The sequence below is a fragment of the Wyeomyia smithii genome, chromosome 2 (genome assembly GCF_029784165.1).
Source record: "Wyeomyia smithii strain HCP4-BCI-WySm-NY-G18 chromosome 2, ASM2978416v1, whole genome shotgun sequence".
Classification (NCBI taxonomy): Eukaryota; Metazoa; Arthropoda; class Insecta; order Diptera; family Culicidae; genus Wyeomyia; species Wyeomyia smithii.
In genome coordinates, this window is record NC_073695.1 from 201,598,431 (window position 1) to 201,615,668 (window position 17,238).

Consider the following 17,238-nt stretch of genomic DNA (forward strand, 5'->3'; position numbering starts at 1 on the left):
TTTACTATTTCTTTTAGAACCGTCTACTGGATATCCATATGAACCAACTCAGAGTCCTGAATCGCAGTATACAACTTCTTATCCGAGCTATCCACCTACTGCCAGTGGCGTTCAGCCACCTTCCCGACCGATCGAGACTGGTACTCCGCCGCCCAGCGGAAACAATAATCAATATCCACCAAACCCCAATTATCAGGTGGCCGTTTCACAATACCCTTACTTCTTCGTGCCTTACCCTTATCCTGCTCCGCCAAATGTTCCCCAAGCTCCTTGCAATTGTCCTCAAGACCAGTCTCGTCCGACAGGTTATCTTGGTTTCATTCCGATTCTTTACGTACCAAATTGCAATGCCGCTAAAAGTGGGCTACCTACGCATATAAACTGGCCAGTCCCTGCACAGCCCAACGGTGACGGGCGGGCTCTCGAGGAGCTTCCTATCCAGCGGTTAATCCAAGGTGAAGATGGAAGCTGGACGGTTCAACAAGAACAACCACAACAGCCACTGAAGATGCGTCAAATGCTAACTAGACGCCTTCGGAAAAGGCGTCCAACTCAACAGAAGCTACTTGAAACACCGTTCACCGCACTGCAACCGACGCAAGAGACGCAAATCGAGGTGGCTTAGATCTTAGCTTAGGTGTACAGCCATTATACCTATTCACGTTAAGACTGGATTGGACGAGCAGCTAAGATGGCGTCCACACGTAGGACGTGACATTAAAAATACTCATTCGAATTTAAGCATTGTGATTACTGTAGAATGAATAGCTGGCAGTGAGAGAAACAAAAAAGGAGGGAGGAAGCATCAGTTCTGGAGTACTTTGTGATAATGTCGTATGTCTGAACGTAAATAAAACGAGTAAGAGTTATATTCCTTATACTTCACAAGCACAAATCATCTCTCACTCGTTTTGTTTACGTTGACACATACGACCGTATCACGAAGTACTCCAGAGTTCATCTCATCTATTTCATTTATTTCACAACGTTTTTTCATGTTTAAATTGACACCTCAACGCTCATGCATTTTTACGCTTTCATCTCATTTTCACATCATTGTTTGTCAGGGAGCTTCACTCACTCTCCAGAAGATTTATCCGTTCGCAAAATAACTGTTTTTTTTGAGTGTACTTATTTATTTCTATGTTACTTTTTTTAATAAAAATGCTTCAAAGAAATCTAAAACTTTGTTTGTTATCCAATAGGACACAGTACTATGGGCTTTATGGGAGTTACTTACCAACTTTTTCATTGTTCTGAGGAACTTTATAAAATAATTCAATAAGTTCTGGATAAAAGAAAGAAAAGAAAAAAAATTTATATATATAACATATAGATCACATAATCTCACTTTTTTGGCAGTTCCGAAAGGTTTGTTCACATGGTGTTAGAATTTGGATCGATTTTTCTGTTCTTACGAAGATTGGGACCTTTTCCATTAGGAAATGCATGAGCAAAATTGCTTCAAATGACCTGTGGTCGAATAACGACCATTTTTAATTTGAATGGAACTTTGCACACGAATTTGGCCTACTAAACTGAATATTTTTCACAGATGGAGAAAATTTTTACCAAAGTACTTATGCATTTTGGCATTCAAAGCATTGCAGATCAGAAAACCTTTGGTTGTATGTATAGAAAAACTGTTTGAGAATGAGTTTGAGAGAAATAAGAATGCCTTGCAAAAATATACACCGAAAAAGTAAACTTCCATTATTTTGAAAAATTGGAAAATTTACACTACATTTTAATTTACAAAAAAAAAATGCTTTTTCAATTTTGTTATTATGCAACTTTTAATAATAGTCCAGGATGGAGAAACGAAAAACATTTTTTTTATGGAATGGTAAGTTTTTAGTTTTTGAGTTTTTAATCTCAACTTTTTTTAAATATTCATATTCCAATCATTTTAAACAATTTAAATACCTAGTCATTTTAAAGCGCAAAGCTGATAAGATTTTACTTCGTAGAAGCATCCATTTTCAAGTTAGTTTGAATTTCGTTAGGGAACATACACTAGATTATACATTGAATCCAAAAAAGATTAAATTTTGTCCATAAATTCAGGGTTGTTACAGACGGCGCGAATTTCGCGTTTTTTGCTTTTTTTTGCAGATTCGGCGCGTTTTTACTACTCCATGGCGCAGATTTTGCGGAAAGCCTTGCAATTTTGTTTTCAATTACCTAAAAATCAGGTTATCGACTGAGAGGCTGGCAACACCCTTTCAGAGTTCAATGAAACATGGCGCCTGTGTAGTAGGGTGCCAATCACTTGTATGAGAAAAAAGTAATAAAAAAATGTAGTAAAAATAACCCTATACAAAATGTTTTTCTGCCCGAAAAACACCCTGTGCAAAATTTCTGGTCAGTTGGGTTCAAAATAGGGTGGCGCAAAACAAAGAAATCCGAAAAATCACAAAAATCATGATTTGCTTCAGATGATACCAGATCTCGACGTTTCATTCTGACACCAAAAACATTTTCGAAAACTGAAATTTCATGCAGCCAACCCCCTTGGTAAATTATTGGATTTTTAAAGGCCAAACTTCGATCGCTTTTTCGATTTTTCACTAGTTTTTTTGGGCAGGTGAAAATTTTGTATATGGGTCATTCCATACGAAGTGTACACGCCGCTTGGACACGACCATCACGGATTTGGCTCAAAACTGGGGGAATTATTCATCTAGGTTCACTATGAAAAAATCCCAATTTTGGTGTCGATTGTAATACCCCCCGTTCTGTGGGACCCCCCTCTTTGTGACAAAGTCAGGCAATTTTTGTTCAAAATTCCGTTTTTCTTTTTCTTACGATTCATAGATGTAGGACGTCCGCAAAATACTGATAGATGATTTTTGAAGAAAATAAACCAAGGAATCCAAAAAATATATAATTTTTGACTGGAAGTGTTGCCAGATAGATTATTTTTGTATTTGAAAACTAAATTTACATTTTTCGGCAAATGCAGCCATTTTTATTTTGAATTTGCTAATTTCATCGTGTTCCTTGGAAAATTTCACGTGAGAAACAACTATCACCCCGTGGTAATATGAGCCAATCTCGAAATATAGCATTTTTACGAAAAATGTAAATTTAGTTTCAAATACAAAAATAATCTATCTGGCAACACTTCCAGTCAAAAATTATTTTTTTGGATTCCTTGGTTTATTTCCTTTAAAAATCATCTATCAGTATTTTGCGGACATCCTACATCTATGAATTGTAAGAAAAAGAAAAACGGAATTTTTAACAAAAATTGCCTGACTTTGTCACAAAGAGAAGGGTCCCACAGAGCGGGGGGTATTCCAATCGACACCAAAATTGGGATTTTTTCATAGTGAACCTAGATGAATAATTCCCCCAGCTTCGAGCCAAATCCGTGATGGTCGTGTCCAAGTTTATACTTTTCCATGGACACTTCGTATGGAATGACCCATATGCTTTTTTTAAAATCACCATTTGCCACCTTGGATTTTAAAACGACGTCTGGGGTCGATTTCAGGTCATCCTGATTTCGGAAATACCCATATCCGTATATTACTTTTTTACGAGTTCTGAAAAGTTTTTCGAAGTTGGTTTTCAGATAGACAATTGAGTTGCCTGTAGCTCTTCTGAACGAATCAAAATGGGTACTTTTAAGCGAAAAAAGTCTTTCGAACAAGAACTTTTTCATGACCAGAAATTTTTAAGTGTTTCGCATCTGAACTCACATCCGTCTCATCGACCTCAGTAATGACATCATTTTATATTAACTTCAAACTGTTTGTTCAAATACAAAAGTAAACAAAGTTACCAAAACAAAGCAAAGCCATGGTGCTACAATCCGATTCGGAACTTGACCTTCTGCTTATTATACACAGACTTCGCAGCCGACTGTTAAACATACAGGACAATTGCGGGGCTAGCGTTACGATCCTACTGACACTAACAGTCTCTCCCGTGGCGAGACTCGAGCCTACGACAACTAGCTTGTTAGGCCAGCATCGTACCTCGAGACCAACTGAGGAGACAAGCTACCACTATCTTTAAAATAGTAAGATTGAAATATTCAGTGCGATGGTCTATTAGAAGCGATTGCCTTGCAACCCACGCCCACTTAACAGTTGCATCAAATCGTCGTTTGAAGCTTTGTTTACAAAAATGTTTACGTACATTAATAATCAAGGTGGCCACTCTATCGGGAAAAGCGGGAAAAAGACGGGAATTTCAAATCACCGGAAAAAAGACGGGAAATTAGGCTTCGCATCAGGAAAATCATCCTCCTGCATGTCTTCTACTAATGTTGGCAATGAACGAGTTGTAATAAATTAATTTTTAGATATGGGATATATACCTACCTACATTGGATTAAAAAAGAAAATTATTTATTTTTGAATAATTGTTCTTTTTTTCCATATTATAACGATCTAAAATTGATGTCATTAAAAATCTTTTTTGGCAAAACAATTTTTTGATTTATCTTAGAATTTCAAGACAATTTCGTTAAGATGAGTTGTATACTGTTCTAAAAAAAGGAGCTCAAATTTGTCGAATACCAGAAAAACTGTCATGCTTTCGTTTAGAAATGTATTAAAATTGCTTTTTACGCAGTTTTTGGTTTGGTTTTTCACGCCTTTTTTTTAATGCGGATTTCGGAATTTCCGTGGTTTATCATGCGGATTTCCAGGAAAAGTCGCATTGTATACCGATTGTTTTGAATAATATTCATTTCAAATTGCTTATTCAGAGTGTCGGTTGAATTTATTTTACGAACCATAAGAGAAACATTTCATTGGTCCCAGGATCGAAATTTTTCAAAAAAATGTTCCGAGATGACAGATCTCAACGTTTTATGAATTTCCAACACGTTGACTATAAAAAAATTATTTTAACAGTTCCATGTGAACTTTTTCATTGGTCACTTTGAGGCTCCTTTTCCCGAAGTTCGCTTGAGAACAAATTTTGCATGAGAAGACAAAACTTCTAAGCTCTAATGTAAAACGATCGAAGTTTAATATTTTCCATACATCCCATTGGCATTCAAGAGCAGGTTGACAGAGAGAAAAAGCAGAAGGAAGATTGTCAACGATTTTTAGATTAAAAGGGCGAAAATTGTGCAGGAGGTCTCCATGAAGGTACTTGCTAAAGTCGATAAACAGTTAAAAGAAGAAAAAATTTTTGAAGGAGAAATATTTTTCATAGTTTTAATAACACTATTCTCGCAAGGATATAGACAAACATGTAAAATTGATGTTTTCCACATATTTTTTAAAAATAAAGCACCGAGAAAATTTAAAACCTATCTTCAGGCAAACCGGGATAAAAGCGGGAAATCGAAAATTGATTTTGAGTGGTCACCCTGCATTAAAAAACTCTTACTTGAGTCTATTCCATGTTTCTACAGATAAACATAAGTTGAATGTTAGACCTAAATTCGAGTTGAGGGATTCTTCTACTTTTTCGAGATTCACGCTATACGTGAGCTACATATACTCAATCGTATTGATAAGGGGCCACCCACATACCACGTGGACAGTTTGGGGGGGGGGGGGGGTTTGGCTAATGTCCACGGTCCATACAATTTTTTCAGAATTTATATGGGCAGTTGTCCACGGAGGGGGAGGAGGGGGGTCAAAATCGTTAACAATCTGTCCACGTGGTATGTGGATGGCCCCTAACCGGTTTTTTTTATTTTCTAACTAAAACCTATCTCGTCCTTTTGAATTATTTTCAACAAGATTTTTTGCAAATTTTAGTAAAACTTCCTATGGTTTGCAACTCACGAAGATTATTAATTACTTATTGAATGTTTCCGACAATATACGGGATTAAATGGTTATCTATCACTTTTCATATCATAAGTATTTATCGAGTCTCTCAACCCACATTTCTCAAATCTCGTCATTCAATTCTCACTTTTTATGTCTAGCTTATGTCTCACAGGAATTTTACTCGTCATAATCATTTCGAACGAGAGAAAATCGCGAGAGAAAAAATCAGTGCTACGGGCATTTTACATTTGTACATAAGAATTTTCAAACAACATTTTTGGTCAGCATCATTCCTAAGCATCATGGCCGCAGTAAGTCAACTGTCCTGCGCTAAATACAAACAAGTTTCACATATCAGCATGACATCTTAAAGATGGTATTTACCATGTTGAATCATAAGTTTTTATTAGTTTTTTTTTTCGGCGCGGATTTAGTTTTCACGGTGCGGATCTTCAAAACCCGTGGCGCGGATTTTGCGGATTCAAGGTTTCTGTAACAACCCAGTAAATTAAATTTTTTGTTGAAACTTGAAATGAAAGACGAATTTTTATTCGAAAGTTGAGTTTCAAAGATTTTTTGATTGAAGTAATTTTTCAAACCTCTTTTTTCCAACATTAACAAGTATGAAGAAAGCGTTACACGGACTTTCAACTAAAGAACTAATATCGATTACTTGTATCGATCTCTTCACTCAGTTTTGATTTTTCGAACTATCGCCCGCTTGTAGATGCTTCATCTGTTAGTATCATTCAGGCGATTAATGAAAGACGTTCGCAACGCTTTAATTTTCACTGCAATGGAAATAAGTTGAACGCCACAGAAGAATCGTTGACACGTAGCGAAAAGTTTCAATCCTTTCGAGAGTAAGATAACAGTTGTACACAAGAAAATAACTCAAACCTACACTACAATCACACACACCTGTGTTTCAAACAATAAATCTAGTTACCATATAGGTTATTGTATTCTAATAATCGTCAAACTTAACAAAGCTAACTTTCGAAGCTCAAAGGTTACCTACATTACAACACTTTTGGGTTTTTAGTAATAGAATTAGAGCTGCAACTCTAAACAACTCAGCAGGACAAAAAAATATTCCAAAACTTATACTATCGGATTCATACCAATCTATGGGCTACTGAGAGTTATTAAAAGATGTAAGATCCGACCGTCGTTAACGGTGCAGTTGGTTTACAAACAAATTTTAAAGACAATAATTTTCCTACAGAGAAAAATACATTACTCCTGATTGTTCCACCTACAAAAGGCTAAGTTTTGTAAGTCAACCGTTTATTTTTCATAGTAAAATATTGAGCGTCCTAATGAGAATTTTGAGCGGTTTCATTCAAGCGTAAAATGTTTATTTTTCTGTGAACTAACAAAATATTGAAATAATAAGCAAACTTTGCATAGAAACAATTTACTCGTCATCACTTCCCTATCAAACTTTTCAGCAAAAAGTGTCAAGGCGAGATCACTTGTTTTTCACGTTTTCCATGAAAGAATATTAGGGGTCATCACGTCGCGCTCGTATACCAATCAATACCCAGCCATAAACTGTATATTTTCCCTTAAACGGCAATGGATTTGAGTATTTGTGTACGACCGCCACATGAATACTCCTATTATTCAGTGTGGTGCTTATACTCCAGTTCCACGTATGTTGTGTCGTCGTCCAATATGATGCAACCTTTTTACTTGGAGACAAACGTATAGAACAACTTTGAAGCCTCTTAATTCACGCCGGCAGCCTGTACTTAGCATCTTTTCGGTTACTTCTGCTTCTTTCACGTTAAGTATCAAACTTTCCCAGGTCCAATGGACGATAGATTTGGGGTTTCCCGAAGCTTATACTTAAAGGAAACCTTCTCTCTGTAATGGTGCAGTTCAGTGGAAACTTTACCGTCTTTACGATAAACACGTGGCACATTATCTCTTTTCGCACACGCTTTGCCGTTTGAATGTAAACAACAGCCTATTGAAAACAGGGCAGACGGAGGTTATGCAAATGAGGGTAAGTTTTCGCGGTAGGTATCTTGTAAAACTCAATGACAACGCAGCTTGATGAAGTGCACTATAGAATGTTTAATGAGACGAAAGCAAAATCTTCTTGATTGGAAACATAGTCAAGAATCTAATCACATACTAAGAATTGAGCAATAAGGAAGCACTTGAATAACTTTCACTCAATGCCAGGTGAAATTTATTATGATACCAGAAATACACCAGTTAGTAGAAATATGAAAATGAGATTTATTATTTATCGGGCTAGAAGTAAATAACACAGTGAAAATTGAAATGGACAGTGAGTATGACACTACAGAGACCGAGCAATCCTCTGTTTTAACCCCAAGTACCATGAGATATAGTTACATGATGGTCTCTGGGCGTCGGACCAACGAGAGATAATAGATCAAATTCATATGAATACTTAGAAAACTCAATTAATTTCTGCTGACAAGTCTCACCGTTAATCATTCATATCGAAAAAAAAATCACCTGTTTGATAAATTATGACACTCTTTTATTTGAGACAAACTCGTGCATTTTTGTAGCTACCCAGCCGTGTATGAATGGTTAGCACGGTTTCGTAAGAAAACACCACCATTATGTTGTGCGTAAAGAAACATTATGGTATGCAGAAGTTGCAAAAGTTCTTTGTTTAGCATTAGAGAAAAATACAAATATTTGCTTTCTTGCAAGCGGATCCAAGCCATGTTGAAAAAAAAAAAAAACTCACACGCTTCATGGAAGCTAATTTGGACCTGTTTAAAATTCGGCAACTCTGGTTCACACGCAAAACCTTACCTACTTACTTTACTTTGTTGTCACCGGTCTAGTGCCGAACGAATTAGAGATGCCCAGCTTTTTCTGTCTTGGGCGGCAGTTCTCCAGTCACCTCGTACACCATGCTTTTTCTTCTACCCCGCACATTCAACGAGTACGAGGCCTATCACGAAGTCGACTGTCTCTTCCTGGTTGTCTGCTAGTTTTGGCGGCTCTCTCTGCAGGTATTCTGGCTAAATGTCTAGCCCAGTGAAGCCTGCCATGCTGTATTACATTTACTATTTTAGCATGCTTGCATGCCTGGTACAACTCGTGGTAATTGCGCCTGCGCCACACTTCATCTTCTGATTTACCACCACACCAAGTATTGATCGCAGAACTTTACCCTCAAAAACTCCGAGCATGCGTCGAGCTTCCTTCAGTGGCCATGCCTCATGTCCGCAAAGGACCACCGGGAGGATCAGCGTCCTATGAAGTGCTAGTTTTGTGTGAGTTTGCAAACTACGAGACCATGGCTCAACGTTTCGCTCCACGGCTCATATCGTTGTCACATGTCACAAGCGTACCAAGGTAAACAGATTCATCAACCACTTCAAATCGTTCCCCATTTATCTCTACCCCAGCACCAACACTACGGGAACTCACACGCTCCCAGCCAGCAGCCATGTACTTTGTTTTGGCAGAGTTTATGTTGCGTCTCAACCTCGCTGCTCCCTTCTTAAAAGGCCTGAAGGCCTCTCCACGGCCCTACGGTCGATACCAATGATATCAATGTCGTCCGCAAAACCAAGGAGCATGTGAGATTTTGTGATGGTCGCACCGTTTCTTTACACGTTTGCTCTCCGTATTGCACCTTCAAGGGCGATGTTGAACAGTAGGTTAGAGAGCGCATCGCTCTGCTTTAGTACATCTAACGTTACCAACGCTGATGTCTCGCCAGCTATTCGTTCGCATGATTTCGATCCCTCCAGCGTCATACGACACAGCCTAATCAGTTTCGTCGGGAAACCGTGTTCCAGCATGATCTGCCAAAGCTCGCTTCTTTTCACGGAGTCGTATGCCACCTCCAAATCCCCAAACAGAAGGTGAGTCTGCAAGTTATACTCCCGGAACTTATCGAGGATCTGTCGCAAGGTGAAAATTTTATCCGTCGTGAAACACCCCTGCCGGAAACCAGCCTGGTATTCGCTACCAAAGGATTTCGCTAATGGTATCAAGCTGGAGAACAGGATACGAGAGAACACTTTGTATGTTGAGTTGAGCAACATAATGCCTCGATAGTTGCAACAATTCAAACGATGATCCTTCTTATAGATAGGGCATATGAGGCCTTCCAACCAGTCCGTTTTCAGCTCTCTAATCACCTGTTTTGGTGGCTCCACAGCTTGTTCGTCACTCATATTCCTCATCTTGTTCATCCCTCGCTTCTCCTGCTCCTCACCGTTCAAGAGCGCCTGAAAGTGCTCTTTCCACCTGGTAGCAACCGTTGGCTTATTCGTTAGCAGGTTTCTGTCCTTGTCATTACACATGACCAGCGCAAGGAAATTGTTGTCTATTATATAGAAGCCCGTTCCATCGTTCCTAGCAAAATTGTCCTGTACGCTGGCGAGCAGCTACTCCTCGTTCTCGCGCTTCTTCCGAAGGTGGACTCTATTTTCTGCAGCTCTTGCCTCCCTGTAATTCTCTCTGTTCATGCGCCTCCTGGCACAGTGTTTCTCGTCCGTTTCTCTGGCACTCGGCATCAAATCAGCCGTGGAGCTGTCTTGCCGCGATCTGCTCTACGGGGCAGGTCGGTAAGCGAACGAGGCAGTCCCCGGGGAAAGCGGCTCCCGATAACGTTAAGAAGCGTTTGGGGCTAGCACACTAACAAGCTCAAAGGCCGGAAAATCGACCGGAGCGGCGACTGGTTTCCCACCCATGGATTACCGGAAGATGGGCGCCAGGACGGAGCGGCAACAAAACGTCCGCCAAATGTCAAAAAGGCGGGAGCATGGGGGACGCCCTCATACTCAATACTGACGGGTCTAAGTACTCAGAAGTCTTGAAGAAAATGAGGAGTGAAACCCAGCTCAAGGATTTAGGGGAGGATGTGCGGACCATCCGTCGACCTCGCAATGGCGAGATGATTCTTGAGCTCCGAAAGGATGCGAAGAACAAGGGCGCTTGCTACAAGGCGGTAGTCGTGCAGGTGCTTCGTAAAGAAGTGCAGGTTCGGGCACTTACCTGGAAGGTGACTTTTCAGCTTAAGATCTAGATGATGAGGGGTGCGACGTTGCGCAAGCCCTCAAAGAGAAGTGTGGGGTGGAGGTGGCTACTGAGTCAATCCGCCTCCGAAAGGGTCCAGCGGGGACCCTTCCGGCTAGCATCGGCAGATGCGAAATGGTACTAAGGCGGCATCCATAAATTACGTTACGCACATAGGGGGGAGGGTGGTATCCTTGAGCGTTACGATTTGTTACACAGGGGAGGGGGGAGGTGAGTTCAGCGTTACGTAACAAAAAATCTCTGGAGAGACTCTACAAAAACGAGCATTTTTATTAAGAAAATCCTTCTACAGCGTTACGAAATTTTTATGGGGGGGGGGTAGGTGTTGGCGTTACGTTTCGTTACGTATGGGGAGTGGGGGTCCAAAAGTTGGGTTTTTTGCGTTACGTAATTTATGGATGTCGCCTAAAGGAAGGCAAGCCAAGGGTCGGCTGGTCAGTATGTCCTCTGGGGATACTCCAACAACCGAACGTTTGCTTCCGGTGTTTTGAGGGAGGACATGAGTCCTGGACCTGCAAGGGGCCTGACAGGAGCCAGTTTTCCAGACGTTGTGGTGGTGCAGGCCATAAAGTGATTGCCAAGGTGAACGGAGTGTTCTAATGCAGTTGCTATGTTCCGCCACGTTGGTCTTCCGAAAGGTTCACTCAAATGGTCGACCAGTTATCCATGGAGCTAACGGGCCTAACGCTGTTGGTAATGGCAGGTGACTTCAACGCTTGGGCTGTTGAGTGGAATGGTAATGCGGAGCAGATCATCGATGTGACGTTCTCCAGCCTAATCACGAACTGGAGGGTGAACGATGGCTAGACCAATAGCGAGTACCAGTCGGTTTGCTATAGTGTAGCAAACAACACGAGGCGGCAAGTGACGGGTAGAACCAACATTCACACCGTCCGCGGCTGGAATACATCGCATTTCGATGCCGAGGTATTCGAAGAGGCAATGAGACGAGAGTGCGTTGAATGCAGTTGGCTCCGCCCGACTGCTGACCAACTAGACGCCACCATGCCTAGGACCCTCCAACCTAGGAATGGGAAGCGACCGGCTTACTGGTGGACTGATGCGATAGCGGACCTCTGCAGTGCGTGCCTCCGTGCAAAACGGAGGATGCAGCGTGCAGACGAATAGAGGATTGAGCGCCGCGCATCATTCGATTCTGCAAGATCGGTGCTAAAGAGTGCGATTCAGGCAAGCAAGAGGGCCTGCTTCGATAGGGTATGCGTGAGTGCCACTACGAGCTCGTGGGGTAACGCCTATAGGATCGTAATGGCCAAGACCAAAGGCGCGCTGGCGCCTTCAGAGCGATCATCATGCTGGAGCGTATCATCGGGGGACTCTTTCCACTCCACGAGCCTAGTCCTTGGCCTCCCGCAGTCGAATCTCACGTCCGACGTTCCAGTATTTCAGACTCAGACCAGAGATGGTTGGCCAACCTGCCAAACATCCAATCCGTGAGTGACGACAGCCGTGTCGAGACTGAGAGAGAGGTTAGGGTTACGAATGAGGAACTCATCGTGATCGCCAACTCCCTAAAGGTGAGCAAGGCACCTGGGCCGGATGGAACCCTAACCTGGCAATCAGGCTGACGACTAAAACGAACCCTCAGGAGCTCAGGAGCATCCATGTGCCGGTGTCGCTGTACAAGATTCTGGAAAATTACTTCCAGAACCGAGTACTTGTTTACAACACGGAAGAGGGTCAGAAGTGCGTCCCAATTACCGCAGGTATTCCGCAAGGTTCTATCCTTGGACCGGTGTTGTGTAATGTCATGTATGACAGGGTGTTGAAACTCAAGTTCCCTGTAGGAGTTGTGATCGTCGGCTTTGCAGACGACATAACGCTAAAGGTCCCTGGCGAGTCGATCGAGGAGGTCGAATTGACGGCCGTGCGCTGTATACGCAAGGTCGAAGACTGGGTGCACTTTAAGAAACTGGTGCTAGCGCACCATAAGACGAAGGTCATGGTTGTGAATAACCGAAAATCAGAGCAACATGCGGTGGTCAGAGTCGGAGACTGCACCATCACCTCAAAGCGATCTTTGTAACTTTTGGGAGTTATGGTTGACGATGAGCTCATATTCAAGAGTCACGTCAACTATGCTTGCAAGAGGGCTTCAACGGCTTGCAGCACAATCTTGAATGATGTCGAATAGCTCAGCAGTGAATGGCAGCAAGCACAAACTTCTTGCCAGCGTGGTTTCGTCCATACTTAGGTATGGAGGCCCCATGTGGTCTGAAGCGCTAGGTACTAACAGTTATCGTGATAAACTGGAAAGTATCTACAGGCTCATGTGCCTGAGGGTTGCGAGTACGTTCCGTACATACGACGCAATCTGCGTCCTGTTCGGTGATGCCTATCAGCATAGCCATTAGGGAGGACGTAGAATGCTTCGACCAACGTGACATAAGGGGCATACGAGGTACCAGAAGATAACTATCGATGATCAGATAGCAGCAGGAATGGTCCAATTTCACGAAAGGTAGATGGACGCACCGACTTATTCCGGTGGTATCCGGTTGAGTCGGGAGGCACCGTGGAGAAGTTAACATCCACCTGACATACACAGGTTCGGGCATGCGGGGTCCCCCATGTGCCCCGTGTGCGTGGATGCGGAAGAGACTGCTGAGCATGTCTTCTTCGTAAGTCGTCGTTTTGCGCGTGCGCGAAGCGACATGATGGTAATGAGCGGGCCAGACACTACTCCGTACAACCTAGTTCAGAGGATGTGAGAAGACCCAAACATCTGGAGGGTGGTTTGTGCAGCCGCCTCTCAAATAGTCCTAGAGTTGCAAAGTAGGCGACAGATTGACCACCAACACGCCAGGGTTAGCTAACTGCCAGTCTCCAGGTTAGTTAGCTAATTAGCTAAAAGACTTGATAGAGCCAGGACGTTGCACAAAGCATAAAAACCGCTCCCCGAAGCAATACTTAGCGGTCGCCGGGGAGTATTATAGGCTGGAGACTGGAGGGTTTTTAGTGGGTCAAACCCCACACAGGTTGGTCTCTCAGGTGTTTGGCAGCAAATTTTCCCTCTACCTGAAGTAAAAAAAGGCTGTCTTCTACGGGTCATCTACGGGCCTCCACCGGATGACTTTTTTTTTCTGATTTCCCAGCACTAAGCAACCGACGCCCCGTTTCGCTGCTTTGCTGCCACTGTAGTAGATGTGGTACTTGAAAGAAGTCTGTGCAATAGGGTCTACTGCACGGTATTCCCTTTCTCCGGAATTCGGCCACCGAACCTCCTGAATCGCTGCGATTTCGACTGCCTGCCGCTGTTGTTCTCGAGCAAGCAAGTTAGCCCGCGCCGGTTCATTGAGGGATCGGACGTTCCAAGTACTCAATTTCCAATCGTTTACCGTTTTCTGTTTCCGTGTTCGAATCTTAGCTTAGGTGTTTGCTGATTGATCCGTTCCGTATTTCGATCGACGCCAGGGACATCCTGCTCAATGTTGTTAATACGATAGATTATCGTCGATAATGCCACATGCATCAAACACACACAAAATTCTTGCTCTATCTAAAAAGACCTATGCACCTATATAGGTCTAATTACAGGGCATTGTTCAGCCAAATATCATCTGAAAATAATTGGAAAGGCTGACAACGATGTTTGTCGTTTTTGTAATAAAGAAACCGAGTCTTCAGCATATTTATAATGTTTTTGTCCAGCACTTTACAACAAAAGAGCAATGTTTTTCGAAAAGGGACTGTTACAGCCCTTTGAAATTTGGCTGTCTTGTTCTAATAAGGTAGTGCAGTTTATATGGCACATAATACCTAATTGGGATCATACCTAAATCAGGGGCTGAGAGTTACTTCTCATAGTAATTTTTCACTCTGATCATGTAATAAAAATCTGGGGAATGCTACAAAAGATCTAATTTTTGGTCGCGGTAGCTAAAACCCAACAAAAAAAAAATCGTCGATAATCGTCATCGTCGTTACCTATAACGTATGGTATCGTTATTGACGATGACGATAGCGTCTTCAAAACATAACGATATCGGCGATGACGATAGTCACTAGACGTTATCAGCTCACTAACGCCTTATACCAGTTTTGACTGCTGTGGTTGCGAATGGTGTAACGACTTGATCAAAAAGCAGGCACAGGGTGGGGAAACGTTTTTTCACTTTGGAGGGTTGGAGATGAAACATCACTAGGCAACAGGAAGAAACTTTTCCTTATTTGTAGATGTTTCGCTTCTCATCAAAAAAAAAAAAGTCTCAGTTTTGATTGTTTTAGCTTATGAGGCGCTTTTTGAAATACAAATTCGAATAGAAGGGTAAGTAGCATTGTCATATTTGCATTTAAAATGCATTTAAATGATAGATCTAATGAAGCAAAAGGTGGTATTGTAGTGGTTGGTAATAAACAAACGTTATTGATTCGATACCGTCCAGTAGCTATCGTCTTTGACAATGACGATAATGTCTGAAGACGTAAGCGTCATCGTCGATAACGGTACAGTATCGTTATCGGCGTTTACGATAAGTTATCGATTAACAACTTTGATCCTGCTGATGGGGCTGCCTTCTTAGGTGTAGCTGGTGGGATACAGTATTTCATGATTCAGCCGCTCGCCTCGGTTCAGACGCTGTTGTACGCCTCCCTTAACATGAGACAGCCGCTTTCGACCCCCCTTTCCAGTCAGTATACGGTCAAAGTTTCCAGAACAGAGCGCTGGTTACTCGTCGTCAGTGCAGAAAAACTCGATATACATTTTTGTGCAGTCAAGCCAAGTGAAAACTACATTGCGCACAGTGGGGCGTGGAACACAATCGAATTGCCGTTTAAATTGTCTTCTTCTTTCTCTTGTTTCGTATAGCAGCAAATATCAGAATTCAATATGATAATTCGGGTGCCGCAAAATACCATGCGCCGCCGGGGACAACAAAATGCGTTGTTTATTTTTGAACTCTACACTCTGCTTTTTCAGAATTTTTTAAATAACTGAATATAGGGTATTTTAAAGACAATAGAAAACCAAAATGCTCCGTACAGATCTTTGAATAGGTAGTTAAACGAGCTGTACTGATGATAATTTTTTACTAGCTAAGTGAATATAGTCCAATATGACAATACTAGTTTCATCTCGCGGTGGCGGTATGCAGGAAAACCAAAATTCATTTCATCTTGATATTAGAGTTCCGACATTAGTATTCGTATTTTTCAAATGAAATTTTTTGAATCAGCATTTGCAAGAAAATATTACTTTCCATAACCTCACTTGTAATTGAACAACGCTATGCAAACATTAATTGCTGAGGCTAATGTTGTGCATCACTCTAGCCAATTTTATTTTCGAAGATAACAGACATATAACTTTCAAATAAGGTATCTTCGTTGTTCTTTGGTATCTTAAAACTGATCCAATTTTTTCTAATTGATTCTGTATACTGATAAAATGTTTAAATTGACCTGAATTGAATATTAACATGTTCATAAACTTCTATGTCAATTTCAAAAATTCTATGTTCAAACAAATAGATATAGAAGGAAGTTTAATTTCTTCTAAATCGTACTCAATTAAATATTTTATAAAAGGTTGCCTTTTCGCGTATTAAAGGAAATTCTGTATTAGAATGCAAGGTATTCATCAATGGTCCAGAAAAAGGTTTTCTCTAAAACATTGCTATAGAGCTCTAGACCCAAATTTCCCCCTAAATTTGGTTTCTGGACCATTGGGAATGTTAAAGAGAATATTTTTTCTTCTAAGATAGGGTGCTGCGAAGAAATAATCCAAATACAGACCACGTTCGATTTTGGCAACACGCCAGAATTTTTTCTGTTGCCAAAATCGAACCATGCTAAAAATGAACGGTTCTTTTTTCATGACTCTTCTGACTTTTTAAGTGGTCAATGACCTTAAGTGGGGATGACCTTAGAAATGGCCACCAATGAACTAGTTTTAGTTCCAAGTCGTTTGAGGTGTCGCTTGATGAATTTGGGCTGACGACCTAGATACTTGATATTACCACCCGAACCAAAATACCTTCCTTTTGGAAGATGTTGAGCTTAAATTGATTGAAATAAATCAAGCAAACTACAAAAGTAAAACGAGCACAAATCAAACATAGCTTCAAAATAAAAAAATAAAATTATTGTAGTCCTACGTCAACTATGCGGTCGTGTCTTGGATACCACCCTCCTACTATTTTTTGCGAAAATCTACTCTCTAGGACTTAGTCGTTTTTTCAATTGTGGAAGGCGGAGTTCAAAATTATTAGAATTTATCTTTTGAATTCGATCACTAGTCTCTCGATATAGCTTTTATAATGATATACACTATAACTAGCATCGAATACATTATGTTTCATTAGGGTGGTTCATTCATTCGGCATAGGGTGGTTCATAATATTGTGAAAAATGAGTATAAAATAAAAAAAGCACTTCGGTTCGTGTGATTGGTGTGACGTCTTCGAGAAAGTTGTAGATA

General features: G+C 41.2%; 1 protein-coding gene across 5 annotated transcripts in view; it reads left to right on the top strand.

The window, feature by feature from the left end:
• LOC129725180 (uncharacterized) overlaps window positions 1-1,185 on the top strand; it is a 67,284-nt gene extending 66,099 nt beyond the window's left edge. For 4 of the 5 annotated variants that reach the window (XM_055680694.1, XM_055680697.1, XM_055680696.1 and 1 more), the window contains one exon: window positions 18-1,185. In XM_055680694.1, coding sequence (XP_055536669.1) covers window positions 18-625 — 608 coding nt within the window. In that variant the 3' untranslated portion in view covers window positions 626-1,185. The remainder of the gene's footprint in view (window positions 1-17) is intronic. The other variant, XM_055680698.1, reaches the window with a different exon arrangement.
• Window positions 1,186-17,238: the final 16,053 nt, after the last annotated feature.